The sequence below is a fragment of the Pleurodeles waltl genome, chromosome 9, assembly GCF_031143425.1.
Source record: "Pleurodeles waltl isolate 20211129_DDA chromosome 9, aPleWal1.hap1.20221129, whole genome shotgun sequence".
In the NCBI taxonomy this organism is placed as follows: Eukaryota; Metazoa; Chordata; class Amphibia; order Caudata; family Salamandridae; genus Pleurodeles; species Pleurodeles waltl.
The window spans coordinates 499273869-499291530 of record NC_090448.1 but is presented as its reverse complement, the minus strand read 5'-3'; the positions used below and the strand labels follow the sequence as shown (position 1 = coordinate 499291530).

At 42.4% G+C, this 17662-nt stretch overlaps 1 protein-coding gene across 1 annotated transcript in view; it reads right to left on the bottom strand.

Moving 5' to 3' along the window:
- The window catches only part of LOC138259541 (coiled-coil domain-containing protein 170-like), a 439156-nt gene that overhangs the window by 380623 nt on the left and 40871 nt on the right, over nt 1-17662 (bottom strand). The window contains exon 3 of the mRNA XM_069207352.1: nt 9016-9061. Within this exon, the coding sequence (XP_069063453.1) occupies nt 9016-9061 (46 nt within the window). The remainder of the gene's footprint in view (nt 1-9015; nt 9062-17662) is intronic.

The following is a 17662-nucleotide window of genomic DNA, read 5'->3' as shown; positions in this document are numbered from 1 at the left end:
TGAATCCTTAATCAACTTGAGTAACAACATCATTTTAGAAGTGTTCAAACTATACTGAGCAGACAAGGAAGAACATGCTGTATCACTTTCACCCTCATCCATACTCGTCATTAGTCTCATTCAAATTAAAAGCTCTACCATGGTCTGCCGTACAACAAATGAAGTGAAAATCAAATTTGATACCCAATATTAGAGACCAGTCATACCATTACTTCGTTGCTTCTCTCTCCACTACTTGAAATTTGTAACCAGTGGGCACCCCAGGAGACCCATTTAATTGGAAGTCCATGAGGCCCATACTATGTGTAAGAGGTCTGAGGAACATTCATACTCTATGCTAGATTCAGAAGTAGCTCACAAAATACAATCCATTCCTGCCCCCCCAAGCAATATGTTAATGGACTTACAGCTCACGACACTGAAAACTTGATAGGGATGCAAATACCCCAGATACACTTATAAAACAAAAAAAGAAACATATTTGTGTCTTAGTTCCCTAAAAACAAGAGGAGGAAAAATAATGCAGCATCCAAAGACAATTGGCGTCAAATTCCCTGTTTGACATTTTGACATACTGATCCAAATTCGAAGTGAAGGAAACTAATATAAAAAAAGATATTGAAAGCTGATCCTACCTATATCATATATAAATAAGGATATTCAAGAGAGTGAAATAATCCAGTGACCCCATTCCAGTTCAGTCCTTTGTTGGAATCAGTATGTATATCTTCTTTCTTAAGAAGATAGAACTCTACCCCGCACACCCAGTGAAAATTCAAGATTACAAAGCAACCTTGTGCACTGCTAAGGTAACTTGATCCACCTTCACAGAATTCATAGCAATAAAAATGCTCAATACAATCACCCAAAAAAAAAAAAACTCAAATTTTGATGAGCCAGTTCCCCCACGTGTCTCAAGGACATTTGCACCTCAGACACCTCCTTTTGGATCATCCTCATTACTGCCTCCTTATGCCAAGAAGCAGTCACAGTATTTTTTTAAAGAACAGGACTGACCTTTATTAAAACAGCATTTGGCTGGCTCCCACTTATTTGAGTAACTTTCCCTCGTGTCTCATCTTCCCTTCCCAATTAAAGACCTACAGAGTTGCATGGAGATGAAAGTAAACACTTAATTGAAAAAGAAAACCTACTAGATGTGCTCAGGTCAGACTTTAGGCCAGCATACAACACTTAAACTGCAACTTTAAAAGTAGTTGAGAGTAGCCCTCTGCATCCTCAATAAAGAATACTCTTGGCTCCTTCTACTCATTGAGCTATCAGCTGTTTTCAATGCAGTGAATCATGCCACTCTCCATAAAACTCCCAAGCCGAAAATGGAGATGAATGTCACAGTCCTTAGTTCTAATTGTACTTAAAAACTAGTGTGAGCATAAAAACGTAGACATTTTTTTCTCTACCCCTGCCAGAATCCAACACAAGTTCCCACTGGGGTGTATTGTCGCTCCTGCCAACTCCTATGTGCACATCAAATCTCTACTCTCAGTTGTTCTATAATTTCATAACAGTTTTATGCAGATGTCACCCAGCTATATCTGCAAATCTCCTTCCCCAAAGATGTTGAATTAACAGCCAATGTTTTTGAGGACATTTATGCTTGGATGTCACATTACCACCTGAACCTTAACCTGCTTAAAACTGATTCCCTCTTAATATCCCTACAAAACACCCCATTCCGATTCAAAGAAGGCTCCACACATGCACGCTGTTACCATTCTATCATGGGGCTGCCAAATCACTATGTGTCATCTTGGACAAAAACCTAACCTCAAACTGCACCAGTGCTGTGACAAAGGGAGCACAATTTCAACTTAGATTCTTCCTTGGACATAAACCTAGATCCAGATGTTAATCTAGTAAGCAAGCCCCTATACTCAGATATTCCCAAACTGTATCCAGCTCCCCTCAAAGTAACCATTCATGCAGCACCCATTATAACCATGAGCAAAGGTAAGTTCAACCACATCTCATCTATCTTGATCTCACAGAAATGGCTCAACATAAGAGCAAGGGGCATCTTTAGTTTGCATCACGCATAAAACCATGTTTTTAGGAATCCACAACTATCTTCCACAGATATTGGTGTTTAGACAGAAAATTGGAAACAAAAATTGCATGGGCCAAAATATCTGGAGAACCTAGTATTTCAGTGCCACTTCGAACTGAAGTTATCAGATCAGGCATTGTTTATGACAATGTTTTAATCCTACTGAAGTCTAATCACTTTATATCTTATTCGCCCTGTGCAAAAATTGTTATATGTGCTACAGTTAACGTTTTAAATTATATATTACAATACATTTTCTACTGCTTTTATGTTAGGAACTCTGTGGCCCACTGTTTCTAATCTGCGCTTTACAAAAGTGATTATAAGTTAAAAAAAATAATGCTAAGTCTCGCTCCTAAGTGAGGTCGATCGGATGTTATACTTTATTTCAATCAATAGCTGTGTTACTTCTCGCTACATCTAAAACCTCTATGCAGACATTCTTGCAAATACTGTATCAGATAACAAATGAAAAGCTGTGGGGTTGATTGGAGTGGAGTGAGGTAGATCCGGGAAGACTGGAGTAGACTGAGTAGAGTGGGGTAAATTGGGGCAGACTGGAGCAGAGTCGGGTAGATTAGAGTGGAGTGTGGTAGAATGGGGTGGACTGGAGTGGATTAGATGGGGTACATTGGAGTGGAGTGTGGTAGATTGTGGTGGAGTGAAGTGGGTTAGAATGTAGTAGATTGTAGTGTAGTAGTGGGGTAGATTGGAGTGGGGTATAGTGGGGTAGATTAGGGTAGACTGGGGTAGATTGGTATGGAGTGGGGTATATTGGGATGGATAATGCTAAGTCTTGCTCCTAAGTGAGGTTGATCATATATTATAGCGTATTTCAATAATAAGCTAAAACTTGTATACAGATATTTTTACAAATTCCCTATCAGATAACAAAAAAGGCAAAAAAACTATTTCACAGACTGTTAATTTTGTGTCTTTGGTGGTCGAACAATTATTACGTTGACAATAAGTTACTACAAACAATGATGTTCCAGAAGTAACTTGTAGAAGGAATTGCAGTCTGTAAACCTAGTTGTGTCAATAGTCATGTAAAATACCAAAACCTCAAAAACACTGCTGCAGTGGTAGCTGTATATCAGTTGAGGACACACACTATTTCAAACAGAGAAGAAACTGATAGAGAGACAAGCATTGGTAAAGCCAACAGGACTTGCCTCTACAAGAGCTAATGGCTTGGGCAATGTGTTTTAGCCATGTTGTAAACAAATGTGGCTGGTTCAGCATGGTTAAACGTTAGTGGTGTGGAGTGAGGTGGGGTGGAGTGTTTGGAGTGGGGTAGATTGGCGTGGTGTAGATTCGGGTAGATTGGAGTGGGGTAGACTAGAGTGGGATAGATTGTAGTCAAGTGGAGTAGGGTGGATTTGAGTAGAGTGGGGCAGATTGAAGAAGACTGGTTGATTAGGGTGGAGTGGATTTGGATAGATAGGGGTATATTGAAGTGGAGTGGCATTAATTGGGGTAGACTGGTGTGGGGCAGAGTTGGTGGATAACAGTGGGGGAGATTGAAGGGGATTTGGGTAGATTTGAGTGGAGTGTGATAGATTGGGCTAGACTGGAGTGGGGTTAATGGTGATATTGGAGTGGAATGGGGTAGATTGTGGGTGAGTGTAGTAGATTGTCATGTAGTTGTGGGATGGATCGAGTAAATTGGAGTGGAGTAGATTGGGGCGGATTAGATCCGAGTGGATTGGATTGGAGTAAATTAAAATGGAGTGGTGTAGATTGAATGGAGTGGGGTAGATTGGGGTAGTTTAAAGTGGGGTGGGGTACATTGGAGTGGGCCATTGTCGGATGATTTAGGGTAGACTGGGGTAGATTGGGGGTGGAGTGGGGTAAATTGGGGTAGACTGGGGTCAGTGGAATAGATTGGGGTAGAGTGGAGTGGAGTAGAATGGGGTAGATTGGAGTATGGTGGGGTAGATTGGAATGGGAAGATTGGGGTGGATGGAGTAGATTGGAATGGGGTAGATTGGGGTGGATTAGAGTGGATTGGGGTGGAGTGAGCTAGATTTGAGTAGAGTGGGGGAGGTAGAAGTGGAGTGGGGTAGACTGGGGTAGAATGGAGTGAGGTAGGGATGACTGGGGTACAGTGGGGTATAGTGAGGTAGACTGGTGTGGGGTTGGGTAGGTTGGATTGCAGAGAGGTAGATTTGGTTGATTGGAGTGGGGTAGATTCAAGTAGAATGGAATGGGGTAGATTGGAGTGGAGTGGGATAGATTGTGGTAAATTGAAGTGGGGTAGATTGTGGTACATCTGAATGATGAAGATTAGGGTAGATTAGAGTGGAGTGGGGTAGATTGGAGAGGAGTTGAGATTGGAATGTAGGTGAATGGATTGGAGTGAGGTAGAATGGGGTGCAGTGACATAGAGATTGGGGTGGATTGGTGTAGATTGAAGTAGAGTGGGTTAAACTGGTGTGGCATGGTGTTGATTGGGGTAGAGTGGAGTGTGGTAGATTGGAGTGGCGTAGATTGGAGTGGGATAGATTTTTGTAGATTGGAGTGTACTGGAGTGGAGTAAACTGGGGTAGATTGGAGTTGGGTGGTGTAAACTTGAGTGGAGTGGGGTAGATTGGAGTGGAGTGCTGTAGAGTGGGGTACATTGAATGGAGTGGAGTGGAGTGGGGGTACATTGAGATAGATAGAAGTGGATTGTGGTAGATGGGGTGGAGTTGCTTTGGGCAGGATGGAGAGGAGTGGGGTAGATTGGAATGGGGTAGATTGGGGTAGATGGTAGTGAAGTGGAGTAGTGTAGATTGGGGTAAAATGGAGTGAACTGGAGTGGACTGAGGTACATTGTGGTGTAGTGGATTAAACTGGAGTGGGATTAGGTAGACTGGAGTAGAGTGTAGTGGGGTAAGTAGTGTGGAGTGGAGGAGCGTAGAGGAGAGGAGAGGAGCATAGAACAGAGTGGTGTAGAGTACTGCAGAGTAGAGTGGTGTGTCATGGCATAGAATGGGGTAGAGTGGAGTTGCCTAGATTGGAGTGGCATGGCGTGGTATATTATAGAATGTCTTAGAGTGGAGTAGAATGTGATAGAGTGGAGTGGTATAGAGTGGAATGGAGTGATGTGGTGTGTTGTAGAGTGGAGTGGAGTGGAGTGCATTGAATGGAGTGGTGTGGCGTGGAAGGGCATAGTGTGGAGTAGAGTGGTGTAGAGTGGAGTGGTTTAGAGTGGAGTGGTTCAGAGTTGATTGGCATGGCATGTGTACCATATAATGTCTTAGAATGGAGGGGTGTAGAGTGGTATGCCATTTCCTAGAGTGGAGTGGAGTGGAGTAACAAGGAATGTCTTCGAATGGAGTGGCATGTCGTACAACGGAGTGTCACGGAATGGAGTGGTGTGACGTTGAGGAGCATAGAATGGAGTAGAATGTTGTAGAGTGGAGTGGTGCAGAATGGAGTGGCATAGTATGGCATATGCATGGTGTGGTAGCACAGTCATTTCAAGCAACACATTTTGTGCGCACAAAAAATAACGTGTTGAAATATCATCACTGAGTGTGTTGATGTGTTTTGATCGAATTCAAATATGTGTTTTCACCACACTTCAGAATTAAAAAAAAATACATTTTATTTGTACTTTCCTAATTCTGATTGATATAGTCTGAAATATCATCACAGTTCATTTTTGTTGTGTGCTAGAAAAAAATAACATCTTACAACCTCTCTACTCACATGGGTACCCAGCAGGATTGTCACATGAATTCCCTCACTTTGAAGTCAGAGAAAGAAAAGTAAACACCAAGCTCCCTCGGAAGACAGAGCCTTACATTTGACCTCTAACTTTGAATGCACAGCAAAAAGGACAAGATATGAACAAAATGTAAACACTTGCTTACAGAAAAAGAGTATTCAGACAGATATTATAAACAGGGGATGGTCTACGGGCGGGACGATATCAAGCTGGACAGCCTAAAACTAATAAAGTCAGCAAACAAAAAGCAAGCAAATCTGAGTTTCAAACCACAAAACCAATGGTAAGCAATGGGCAGATTGCATTCCCAGGAAAGCTTTCAGAATGACTACAAAAAGTAATTAGCAAACCAGACAGGCTTCTACCTGAAAAACCACCTTGCATCTTACCTCCCAAATTTGGAAATCTGAAGTGGTCATTTATTGCATAACAGGTGACATTTGAATATTGTAAAGGCAAGTGTGTGTTCGGAACTGCCTAAAAAAACCTATGAAATGTAGCTAATTTATTTTGAAAAATGTCATGTAGAATTCTCTATTACGATACAATATGCTTTGACTAGATTATGCAATGTAATCAGCCTTTTGTTTAAGTGAAAAGTCAGGCCTGTCAACAGTTTCTTGACCCAAAATAGCTACATACCTGCTTACTGTTTGAATGTGTAGATCTAAGAATCATATTTACGATTTGCAAAATACTTAAAATATGCAATAGGATTACCTCTCCAAATCTAAGCATATTGTAAATTTCCAGAAATACTACTTGCATATATATCTCAGTCATGAAATAAGTCAAATTGTGCACCCACAGGTACTGCCTCCCCAAAACTCGATCATATATGACATCTGGATTGATGTACAAAGGGTATGGAAATAGAGTTTAGTTGGTATTAGAGTTGTAGAAATATTGACTCGTAAGGGATATAGAAAAATATGACCAACCTAAAAAAAAAATCACATGCCGAAATAAGATTTTTGTGAATGTGTTTTTCTGTAGGGAAAAGTGAAGTTCCTGGCCAGGAAGAAATGCTAGATCTTTAACCACAGTGGTTACCACAGTGGTGTGGTTTAAGATACTAATACAAGACCAAATGTTCCATGATCACAATTTTTCTTGAAATAAAATAAAATAACCTTAAATTTCTTAGGTTTGGCTTGGCAACAAAGCTGTTCATATATCTATTGTTACAAATTCTTTCAAATATACGTATTATAAATATAATATAAATTATACTTATTGCTTTGACTCTAACATGAGCAGTATTACTCTCACACAACCTATTGGCTGTTGTCTGTATCCTTCTGCCTTCCATCAGGGGCTTTCACTTGAATTCATGAGGGACTATTTAAGTAAGAAAGTACATTTACCCATCATCTATTTTGTCATATCCAGGTTTTTATCTCTCATAAGCATTGTATACCAGGGATCTAAAACCTTTTTTAGTAGTGAAAGCTATTTCTGCCCAAGGAAATTTCTCCTCAGCTACTAACAAATGTTATCACTGTAAAATATTGACCACCTATATTACCATTACATTAAAATGAACCTAAGCATGATTATCAGTAGTGATCATCAAAGCATTTCAGTTATCAACTTTAAATCTGCTTTGAAGTTGCAACCTTTTGTCTTCATCAACATATCAGATTCTGAAAATACACATTATTTTCTATGAGATACCACTTTTAATTTTGGGCAGAGAAACTCAATTTCCCAGAAAAATAATGTGATTTGCAAAAACATAATTTTTGCCTTCAAAATATCAATGTTCATTTTTAGGAAATGCAAAGTCCTTCTACATTAACTTCACATTTTCATCACATACTCATATGTACACATGCCTCCCATGGACAGATTCTGCATCAAATGCCTAGTTATTACAAATATAGGACACGGATGCACACAGTAACAATAAGGATGCCTTTAATAGGCCGATAATGCTCACCATTATCCCAGGGTCACTATAGTGGCAAAGTTGTGCTCCATAACAATCAGGTAGCCCACCATATATCAGTCAAGGCCATTATTATACAAAAGGATGTCATTATTATATCATGGGTGGGTAATTGTAGGCCATTCATTCTCTCAATATGCCAAGACCGCTGCCAGTGTGCCACAACTTGACCAAGAATGGCCAAAATAGTCAGGGTTGACCTTCATAATGCCCTTGAAACTATGATGCCATGAATAGGCACAATCGTACCGGAGATCAATACCTTTTGATGAATGGCAGTATATAATTTTGGTAGTCCATGGCACCAGTCTTAGCTTCCAGGGAATGACACTGTTTATTAGGGGCGGGGATACAACATTTCATGCACACAGACACACACATAAATGTGCACACAGAGATCAATATACATGATACATTTTTCAGTTCTTGATCCATACCATACTCTGCTCAGCTCTTGGGTTGATTGTGCACCTAAAAAACTTATTTTTACTCTGGCTCCTGTAGTCCCACACTTCAGTGGGTCAACACTGGTTACTGTTCAGGATACTTCAGACACTCTTCCTTCATGGATCATTGTTCACAGATGTGGTGCGACTGATAGAGCAGAGCCAATAACATGGCCAATCTTCTTGTAACTTAGCTAGATTGAGAGTAGTGAAGATTGTCATGTTTCATGTAGCAGATGCCGTAGAACGACAGGGTGTGTTCGAGTGTTATGAGCTCCTACTATTGGTTTAGCTGGCTGTCACCCTAAGGGTCTTAAGATGAGCAGACTATAGGTACTAGGTTTGTATTCACCTCTGACAACAACCTTGAGGGTTCTGGTTAGCTATTAGTAGCTCCCAAGCTACTTGTTGGAGATTGTTCTATACATGCCTTTTCTGTTACTTTTCTCCCAGTGATGGCAAAGCCAATAGGGCTGGTATGCATGTAATCAGCATTTGAAAATTCACCCTAGCCACCCTCGGTGGAAATGCCAACCAAGGGGCATAGCATAGTTTTTTATTTAAAAAGGACAAAGCAGTGGTGGTGCAAACTCAAAGTGAAGATAAAAGGGGCATTATGGTTCATGAGAAGGGTGAGTAAAGAGAGAGACAGACAGAGATTCCCACATATTTCAAAATAGACATGCATTCTCTTACTTTCTGAGTACTATGACACTTTATTGATGGGAAGGTACAAGATCATGAACGTCCATCAATAATATTAGAATAACCAAACTTTTAAAGAGAAATTGTATCATATTTATTTGCTTATGTATAAGTAAGGCTGACTCACCTCAGAGGGATCAGGATTAATCAGAAAGCCATAGCCAGGAGGACCTCTGCAACATGCATGAAAAGAATATTGTCAAAAGCTGAAAAAACTGTACACATTTAATTCAATATATATCAAAACCATGGTATAAACCAATTTAGTAACAAATAAACATGATATTCTTCAGTACTAGTCATGATACATTAACTGGCTTTGATCTTTAATACTGATTTTGTTTAAATTCACTGATAAATTCCCATCATAGTAGCATTCTAACAGTAGGTTCTTTCTCAATCTCTTTATTTCCATCGGTTTTAACACCAGCGGACTAGCTCAGCATTTCCAGAATGCACACACACATATAAATATATATATATATATATATATATATATATATATATACTGCTGGCTACGAGCTTTGTCACAAATTAGATTTGTGTTCAAAACCAGCCTTCATATTTTGCGTATCTAGAAATTCTGACTGTGAGGACCAGTAAACATGAATATACTGCAGTTCAAAGGAATTACCAGTCATCAAACTGGTGGCACAAATGCTGGTAGCTTCAGGGGGTGGTTGGGATGTGCCGATCCACCAAATAAATGCCTCCTCACTTTTTAGTAGGGCCTAGGGGCTCTGAGTTAGGTTTGCTATCTCCCTATTGTGTTTTTGTCGTCATCCTGATTTCACTAAGACGTTTTGACTTCTTTTTTCGATCAGGAACTTAAGTAGACATTAGTGAATGATAAAATAAAGTAGCAAATCTGAACCCACAGAAATACTCCTTAAATAGATACAAATGTACTACTTTTTCAAATGAACAGATATTGAGAGTAGTAGGCGTGGAAAGCTGTGCCAGTCTCTAGTTTTCAGGCATCCTACTGTGAAATTAAATACCCAAAAATTGATGGGACAAATGCTTGCAAACAGCGTAACCACTGGCAATCGCTTGGGGTAGCTTTGAAACCGATGATTTTTCACTCACTTTGCTTCTCTAGACAGAATGCCTGATTAAGAGGGAGTAAAGGCAGGCAGGGTGGTGAAATACTTTATGTCTGTCAACCTGCCTTCACCCTGGAAAGCAAACTTAGAAATATCTACTCGGCAAGAGATCATCACATTACTCTAGAGACGGCGAAACACAGGTGGCGGGCTTCTGTGGCCCGGATTTATGGGTGGGGAGATAAAAATGGCAAGCTCCTACATTGGCTAGCAACTGGCCTGATGTCGGGACGATTAGTCCCGGAAGTCCTTGACGATCGTGGAGTGGTTCTGCACTCGCCCAGTGAGATTGCGCAGAGCTTTGCCGCATATTATGCGGAATTGAATAAGGAGCACCCCCGGCCCATGGCGGAGAGGACCAACCCCCTTTTATGTGAGGTGTCCTTCCCGAAGATTTCGGTGACAGACAGGCTGGAGTTGGATGAGCCTATTGGGGTGGAGGAAGTCGGAACAGCCATATCGGAGCTTGCAGCGGGTGAGACTTAAGGCCCAGGCAGGTTTCCAGCTGAGCTCTATAGCAGGTTCCAGGATGTGCTTGCCCCTCATTTGTTAACCATGTTTGAGGAGGCAGAGAGGGTCAGAAGATTCCCTTCAAGGCTCGACCAGGCAACTATTGTAGTTATTCCCAAGACAAAGCCCCCCTCGCGGAGCTGCGCGGAGTACTGCCCCATTTCACTCCTTAACACGGAGGTTAAGATTTTCTCCACTATTCTGGCCGCCAGGCTGAGAAAGGTGTTGTCCTCACTAATACATTCGGACCAGTGTGGGCTCATGCCGACTGGAAGTACTCGGCATTGTATCAGACGACTGCACGTAGCCTTGGCTGACAGGTTTCTATTAGCCCCTCCACTGGCACTCCTTCTTGTGGATTTCGAGAAGGCGTTTGATACGGTGGATTGGTCTTACCTCCGTAAGTTGCTGGAGAGGGCCTGGTTTGGCCTGCGGTTTCGGGTGTTGGTGAAACTCCTCTAATCTAAACCCACGGCCCGAGTGCAGGTGAACGGGGTGGTATCAGATCCGTTTTCCATCTGGAGGAGGACTCGTCAGGACTGCCCTCTCTCCCCGCTCTCGTTTGCGTTGCTGATGGAGTTGCTGGCGAAGCTGATAAGGGAGGATCCTTTGATTGAGGGATGGGCTTGGCCCACAGGGCAGGAGGACCGCATAGCATTGTATGTGGATGATGTGCTCGTGTTCTTGGTGAATCCAACTAGCAGCGGGCCTCGGGTGTTGCAGCTTTTAGCCCTGTTTGCGGAGGCGTCAGGACTTGTAGCAAACCCGGTAAATCTCTCCTGGTCCCACTGAGTCTGACCAGGGACTGCTATGATTGGCAGCACGATATTCCTCTTCGCCGTAATAGTTTCCGGTACCTTGGGGAGCAAGTAGCTCAGGGAGCGCTGGGAGCAATGGATGGGCCCGATTGGTGAAGGCGAGTGGAGAGAGGCGTTGATCGCCCCGCGATCCCTGACCATGACTTCCTGGCTCTGAGTGGTCTAGACTTACTTTCTACATGCGGCATACCTCACACCTGACAGGTTATATAACGCAGGTCTATGGCCTCAGGCGGATTGTCCCCGTTGTTCAAGCCCCCGTGCAGACTTCTTTCATATGGTGTGGTCTTGTCCGCAGATAGCCAATTATTGGGGAGCAGTGCTCAGAGAGATCTCGAAAGTGACACGAATGGAGGTTGAACTTGCTCCGTTACCAGTTCTTCTGGGGGTACTTGATGGGGTGGGTCCCAACAGAGCACTCCGGACTTTTGTGGGAGTTGCCTGCCTGGTGGCCAATAGAGACATTGCAGCTAACTGGAAGACCAAGACTGCCCCTGCGATCACCAAGTGGTGTTGTGGGGTGGACTGGTGTGTGCAGCAGGAGAAGCTGGTCTTCAAAGCGCAGGGACGACCAGCCAAATATACAAAGGTGTGGGGCAGCTGGGACGGTGGAAGGAGTCTAGTTTTATCATAGGGGAGGGATGTGTAGCTCAGTGTGTGGGGCAGAGGCTCAAATCTATGCATCAACCTGTTTTACCTTGGACCTGCCTGATGTGTTATCATAATTGTGTCAATTGTACCAGTGACCTGTTGGGTTTTGTTTGTGCTGTTCGACATCATATTAATACAAATTAACAAAAAGTTTTATTAAAAAAAAAAAAAAAGCCATCTGACCTTCCACTCTAAATGGGGCAGACATTTGGATGGCTTACTTCCAGCAGCATATACATCTTTGGAGGAAATTTAACAACATTGGAGTAAATTTACTCCTTCGGCGTACAACCTGTGGTCCATCCAAAGTGAAATTGGGCATGTGGACCTTGAGTTTTGCTGACAAGTACTCTGTCACCTTTGCAACATAGTACCTGCCCAACAAACTCTAAACTAGCTCCAGAGGCCCACCTAATGCAAATCACTACTGAACCTTCTCACCCTCCTTGCAGCAGTCCATCCTGCACCTTGGTCCTCTCATCCATTCACCCTGTGATCCACAGATTTTTAGTTGGGAATTTTTTAGATTCACATCCCTGAATCTCACTGCCTAAGCTACACTCATGTATGTATGTGGCATACATGGGGTCGCCAGTGAACTGAAGTACACAGACATATAAAAATGCTGAAATAAAAAAAACTGACATGGAAGAAAAAAGTTGGAAAAAGAGAAAAACTGATTGAAACAAACAAACCAAAGAGTGAAACTAATACTTAGAGGGGAGGCAAGAGAAGAGTAAAAGCAGGAAGAAACATGTTACCCTACCATCAACAATCTAGTCAAAGATTACTTCACTGATCAATGACAAAGAATTACTGCTCCTAAATATAAGACACTGAATTCAACGTTTCAAGGGACAAAACTATAAAGATAATACAATAGGGAGTAAGAATGGTGCTGCACTAGGAAACACTTAACAAGTCACTGGAAATGCAGGGTGACCAAGAACCTGTGTTATCCAAATCTATTCATAAATATAAGCTTAATTGCAGTAAGCAGGACATTGCACGGTGGTTGAGTAATAATACTCAGCCATCAGTTGAAGAATGGCACCAGAATGTGGACTGGTGTATGGAATATACATATATATGGAGGAAGAGAGCATACATAAAGGGTAACTGGGTAATATGGCCCTATATTTATATTTCCAGTCCACAAGGCCAAAGGACAAGAGATTTACAAATGTCACCTGAACCCAGAGCATCACATCAGCACTGTAGACTAGGTTCAAGAAGATAGATAAGAAAATGTAATGTGGGGAACTGTCACTTTTTGCTGACGGGGTTCTACATTTACAGTGTTTATTTTCACACACATGGGCCTGCAAGAGTGAGATTTTCAGATGTCCTGATTAATAGTATAAGAGCAGCACTCTCTTTGTGAAAGCTTTTTTTGACTAGCACTGACAGAAAGACAAAACACTGCGATTTTTTGGGTGAAGCGAAATGTTCTGTAAATGAATTCAGCTATGTAAAATAGAAAAATAATTCACAGTTAGACCTCGTTTCTGTGAAATATGAGCTTTGAAACCACAGGCACACATTTAGTAAGATGATCTATCTATCTATCTATCTATCTATCTATCTATCTATCTATCTATCTATCTAATATATTTTTTAAAATATATATATATACACACACATACACAGACATACATGTGCATGTGTGTGTGTGTATATAGATTTATATATTACATATTACACATTGCCACTGTGTAGTTATAGTTTGGACCCGGTTAATGCAGGACATAGGAAGTGTGTTTTTGGTTTCCTAATAACTTTGGTGCCATTTGACAAATCTTCAAAAAACGTTCTAAAAAAAGTTCATCCACCTCAGCTTCTTCCTGGAACGTTTGGGGGTGATCGGTCAAACAGCAGCTGAGAAAAATTAGGGGTCCAAAAATTCAAATTCTCATGCAATTTTCCAGAGGAAAATTGAACAGCGATACTGTGAAAACGACTGAAAGAAATTAGACGAAATTTCAAAGGAAGCCAGATCCCAGTCCAGAAAGTGTGGTTCTGTTATTTGGTGTAAATCAGATTAGTCATTTTTGAGAAATTATGGATCTAAAACATGGTATATCTGGATGGTTGGGTTCATGGGAGACTCACAATAGTTCTGCAATCAAGCAATTTCAAATAATAGAGCAATATGGGGGCTTTTTTTCCCTATCAGCTGCCCGCAGGAGCTAACAGCTCCTGCAAACTCCGGCAGGAGATCACGCTCTGATTGGCTGGCCACAAAATGAAGAGAAATGTCGCAGCAGCCATTTTAGGACACAGGGCCCTGTCCTCGTGTCCTGAAAGTTAAAAAAATTCCACACTGCGCACAGACAAAGGCTGTTTGCGACTGGGTGGTTGGTTGGTCGTGGGCGGTTGAGTTCAGGGCCAGTGCACGATGGAGGTTTAGCATTATGTATAGTAATAAAATATTACTTTGCCATTAAAAAACCCAGACTTTATAGTTAGGTATAGTAAATATATCTTACTTTACATTAAAAAACCTCATAAATTCACTGATAAAAACAAAAGTTAAAGTGATGTTATAGTTAGGTGAACATGTGAGTTAAAATTTAATGTTCTATAATAAAAAACTATTGACATCAAACAGTTATAGTTTTTCAAGTAACTATAACTTGCAACCTCACTGTGCACTGCGTATGTCCTCACATATTACAACACTTATGACAGTTTCCCATGACATTATTGATAACATTATAATGGTAACTGAACTGACAAGGTTAACTACCACACTGTACTTGGTAGGAAATAACTATTACTCTTGGATTTCAGTAGTTTTTTTAGTTTAAAATGTTATTTTTCTTGCTTATACCATTTCTGTGACTCTGTCTGTTTGTGGATTCCCTGTCTGGGTCAGTTTGACTGTTGGGCTGGTTGCACCTCACAATAGACAGTGACACAAAGGGAGCTGGGGTGTAGTCTGCATTTCCTGATGAGCCATCTGTGCTAGGAGGGAGGGGAGGAGTGGTCACTTACACCTGAATGGGCTGTGCCTGTCCTCACACAATGCAGTCTCCGACCCCCTGGTGAGTGTCTGGGGCCTGGCCTGGGCAAGGCAGGATTTCTCATTCAAAAGAGACTTTACTTTGAAGTAGGCTACTTCAAAGGAGAAATTGGGTATAAGAAGGGCACCCAAAACCACAGACTTTAGAAAGATCACTTCTGGACATCAAGAGGAACCTCTGCCTGGAGAAGAGCTGAAGAGCTGAGGAGAAGTGCTGCCCTGCCTGTGACTGTGCTTTGTGGAGCTATCCTGCAGTTGCTGCTTCTGCCAGAGTAAGAGGGCAAAGACTGGACTTTGTGTGCCTTCCATCTTGTGAAGAAATCTCCAAGGGCTTGATTTAGAGCTTGCCTCCTGTTGTTTGAAGTCTCAGGGACAGCAAAGACTTCTCTCTGCCAGCACCTGGAGTCTCTGGAGAGACCCCTGCTCTGACAAGTGGTGCCCTTTCCAGTCCCGGAGCCCTTGAAAGGAAAGCTGGTGGAAATCCAAGGAAATCGACAGCAGCTGCTGAATCCGGTGATGCTGCCTGCAACCGGCTCCGTGATCTTCGCTGGAACGCGACGACCTTCGCAGGCCCGACGCAGCTGCAGCCCCGCTGAAGTCTGCGGCTCCATGGAAGTTGCCGCACCACGTCGTGACCGACGCCACTTGAAGTGCGCGGATTCAACGTTTCGCACAGATGCCGCGATCCCCGACTTCGCACAACGACTTGTTTTCACTCTTCACCAAAGGTACTGTACTTGGGGGTCTACGCGACTCCGTGTCCGGTGCCGCTGGTGTCGGCTTGTTGGGAACGACTTTGTCACGACGCCGTGTTAACACCTCATTGAAGCATTTTGTGTTTCTAAGCGCTATTTTTGAGTTTAATCTTTAAAAATTCATAACTTGACTTGAGTATGTCGGATTTCTGTTGTTTTGGTCTTGTTTTGTTTAGATAAATATGTCCTAAACTGGTGTTGTGTAATTTTGTAGTGTTTTTATTAAGTTACTTTGTGTGTTTGTACCAATCCTTTACACCTAGCATTCTGAAGTTAAGCCTACTGCTCTGCCAAGCTACCAAGGGGGTAAGCAGGGGTTAGCTGAGGGTGATTCTCTTTTACCCTGACAAGAGTGAGGGTCCTTGCTTGAACAGGGGGTAACCTGACTGTCAGCCAAAGACCCCATTTCTAACATTGGTGATCAGCGGTTGGGATTTGGACTTGTATTTGTACTTGACATACAGTGATTAAGTGTACACTACTGTTTTGATCTCAGACCACTACATGACCACATACTACATGTTTGGTGATCTTTGATTTTTCTCTTTGGGACTCCTTTTTGTTCTACTTCCATGATTTTACAGATTCCTTGACTGATTCTTTTTACTTCATTGGGAACTTGTTTTCTGCCGTTGGAACTTTGCACTTGTTGCCATCATTTCTCAATCTGGAGATGCAACAGCTGGAGCTGGGTTTGAATTAGGGAAACTGAAGGGGGAGCTGCAAGAGGCATTTAGGGCCTGGGTGACAGCCAAGGAAGCTGGGGGGCACACAGAAGATATGGTTGGGAAAGTGCAGAGTCTAAACCGTGGTGTAGTAGAGGTACCTGTTACACCTGGGGGAGGGTCTCCAGGAGTGGTAGCAGTAGGTCCTCTAAGGGTCTGACTCCTAAAGATGTGCAGGACAGACAGGCTGAAAGGGCTCGCCAGTTGGAGGCAGAAAAGTTGAGGATGCAAAGGGAGTTCGACGAGTGGAAAAGGGACTTAGAGCTAGAAACTATGATTCTGACTTATGAGCTAAAACTGGAAGAGCTGGAAGTCAGGAGGGCTGAGTCCAGCTGAAATGGTGGCAGCAACAGTTTTATATCCAGTGTTGCTGAAGAAGTGCACATGCCCAGAGATGTGGTGCCCTACTTGAAGGAGGGAGTTAACACACGCCAGGAGGTCAGGGGTATGAGGTAGCTCCAGTCATGCACAGGGTTCCTGAGGTGGATTGGGGAACTGGCATGGGGAGTTATATTCCTACTGGCGAGAGGGACACTCTACTGACTCTAGGTGAGAGTGACAAGGAGAGGGGTTCCCCCCAGGTAGATGTCCTGGTTAAGGAGTGTGAAGACATCCCAGAAGAGTGTGGGTTGAGTGTCAGGGACAGTCAGGTACTGTCTCACCAGTCTCAGGAGGGTGATGTAGGGTGCGTTTTCAAAGCAGGGTCACTGGATGGTTGGATGAAGGGTACTTTGGTTAATTCATGTAAGGGGCTGAGTGATGTAATTGCTGGAGAGCATTTTGTAGCGTTTCTATTAAGTTACTGTGTGTGTGTTGGTACAAATACTTTACACCTAGCACTCTGAAGTTAAGCCTAGCTACCAAAGGGGTAAGCAGGGTTTAGCTGAGGGTGATTCTCTTTTACCCTGACTAGAGTGAGGGTCCTTGCTTGAACAGGGGGTAACCTGACTGTCAACCAAAGACCCCATTTCTAACAATATATATATATATATATATATATATATATATATATATATATATATATATATAGGTGTGTGTGTGTGTGTGTGTGTATATATATTTATTTATAATCCAGTGGTGGATCCCAATGAATAGTTATATTTAGGACCGAATTTCCATAGGGAAAGCAATCTTTGGCCTGCTAATAACTTTGGCACAGTTTGACAAATTTTCCCAAAACTTTC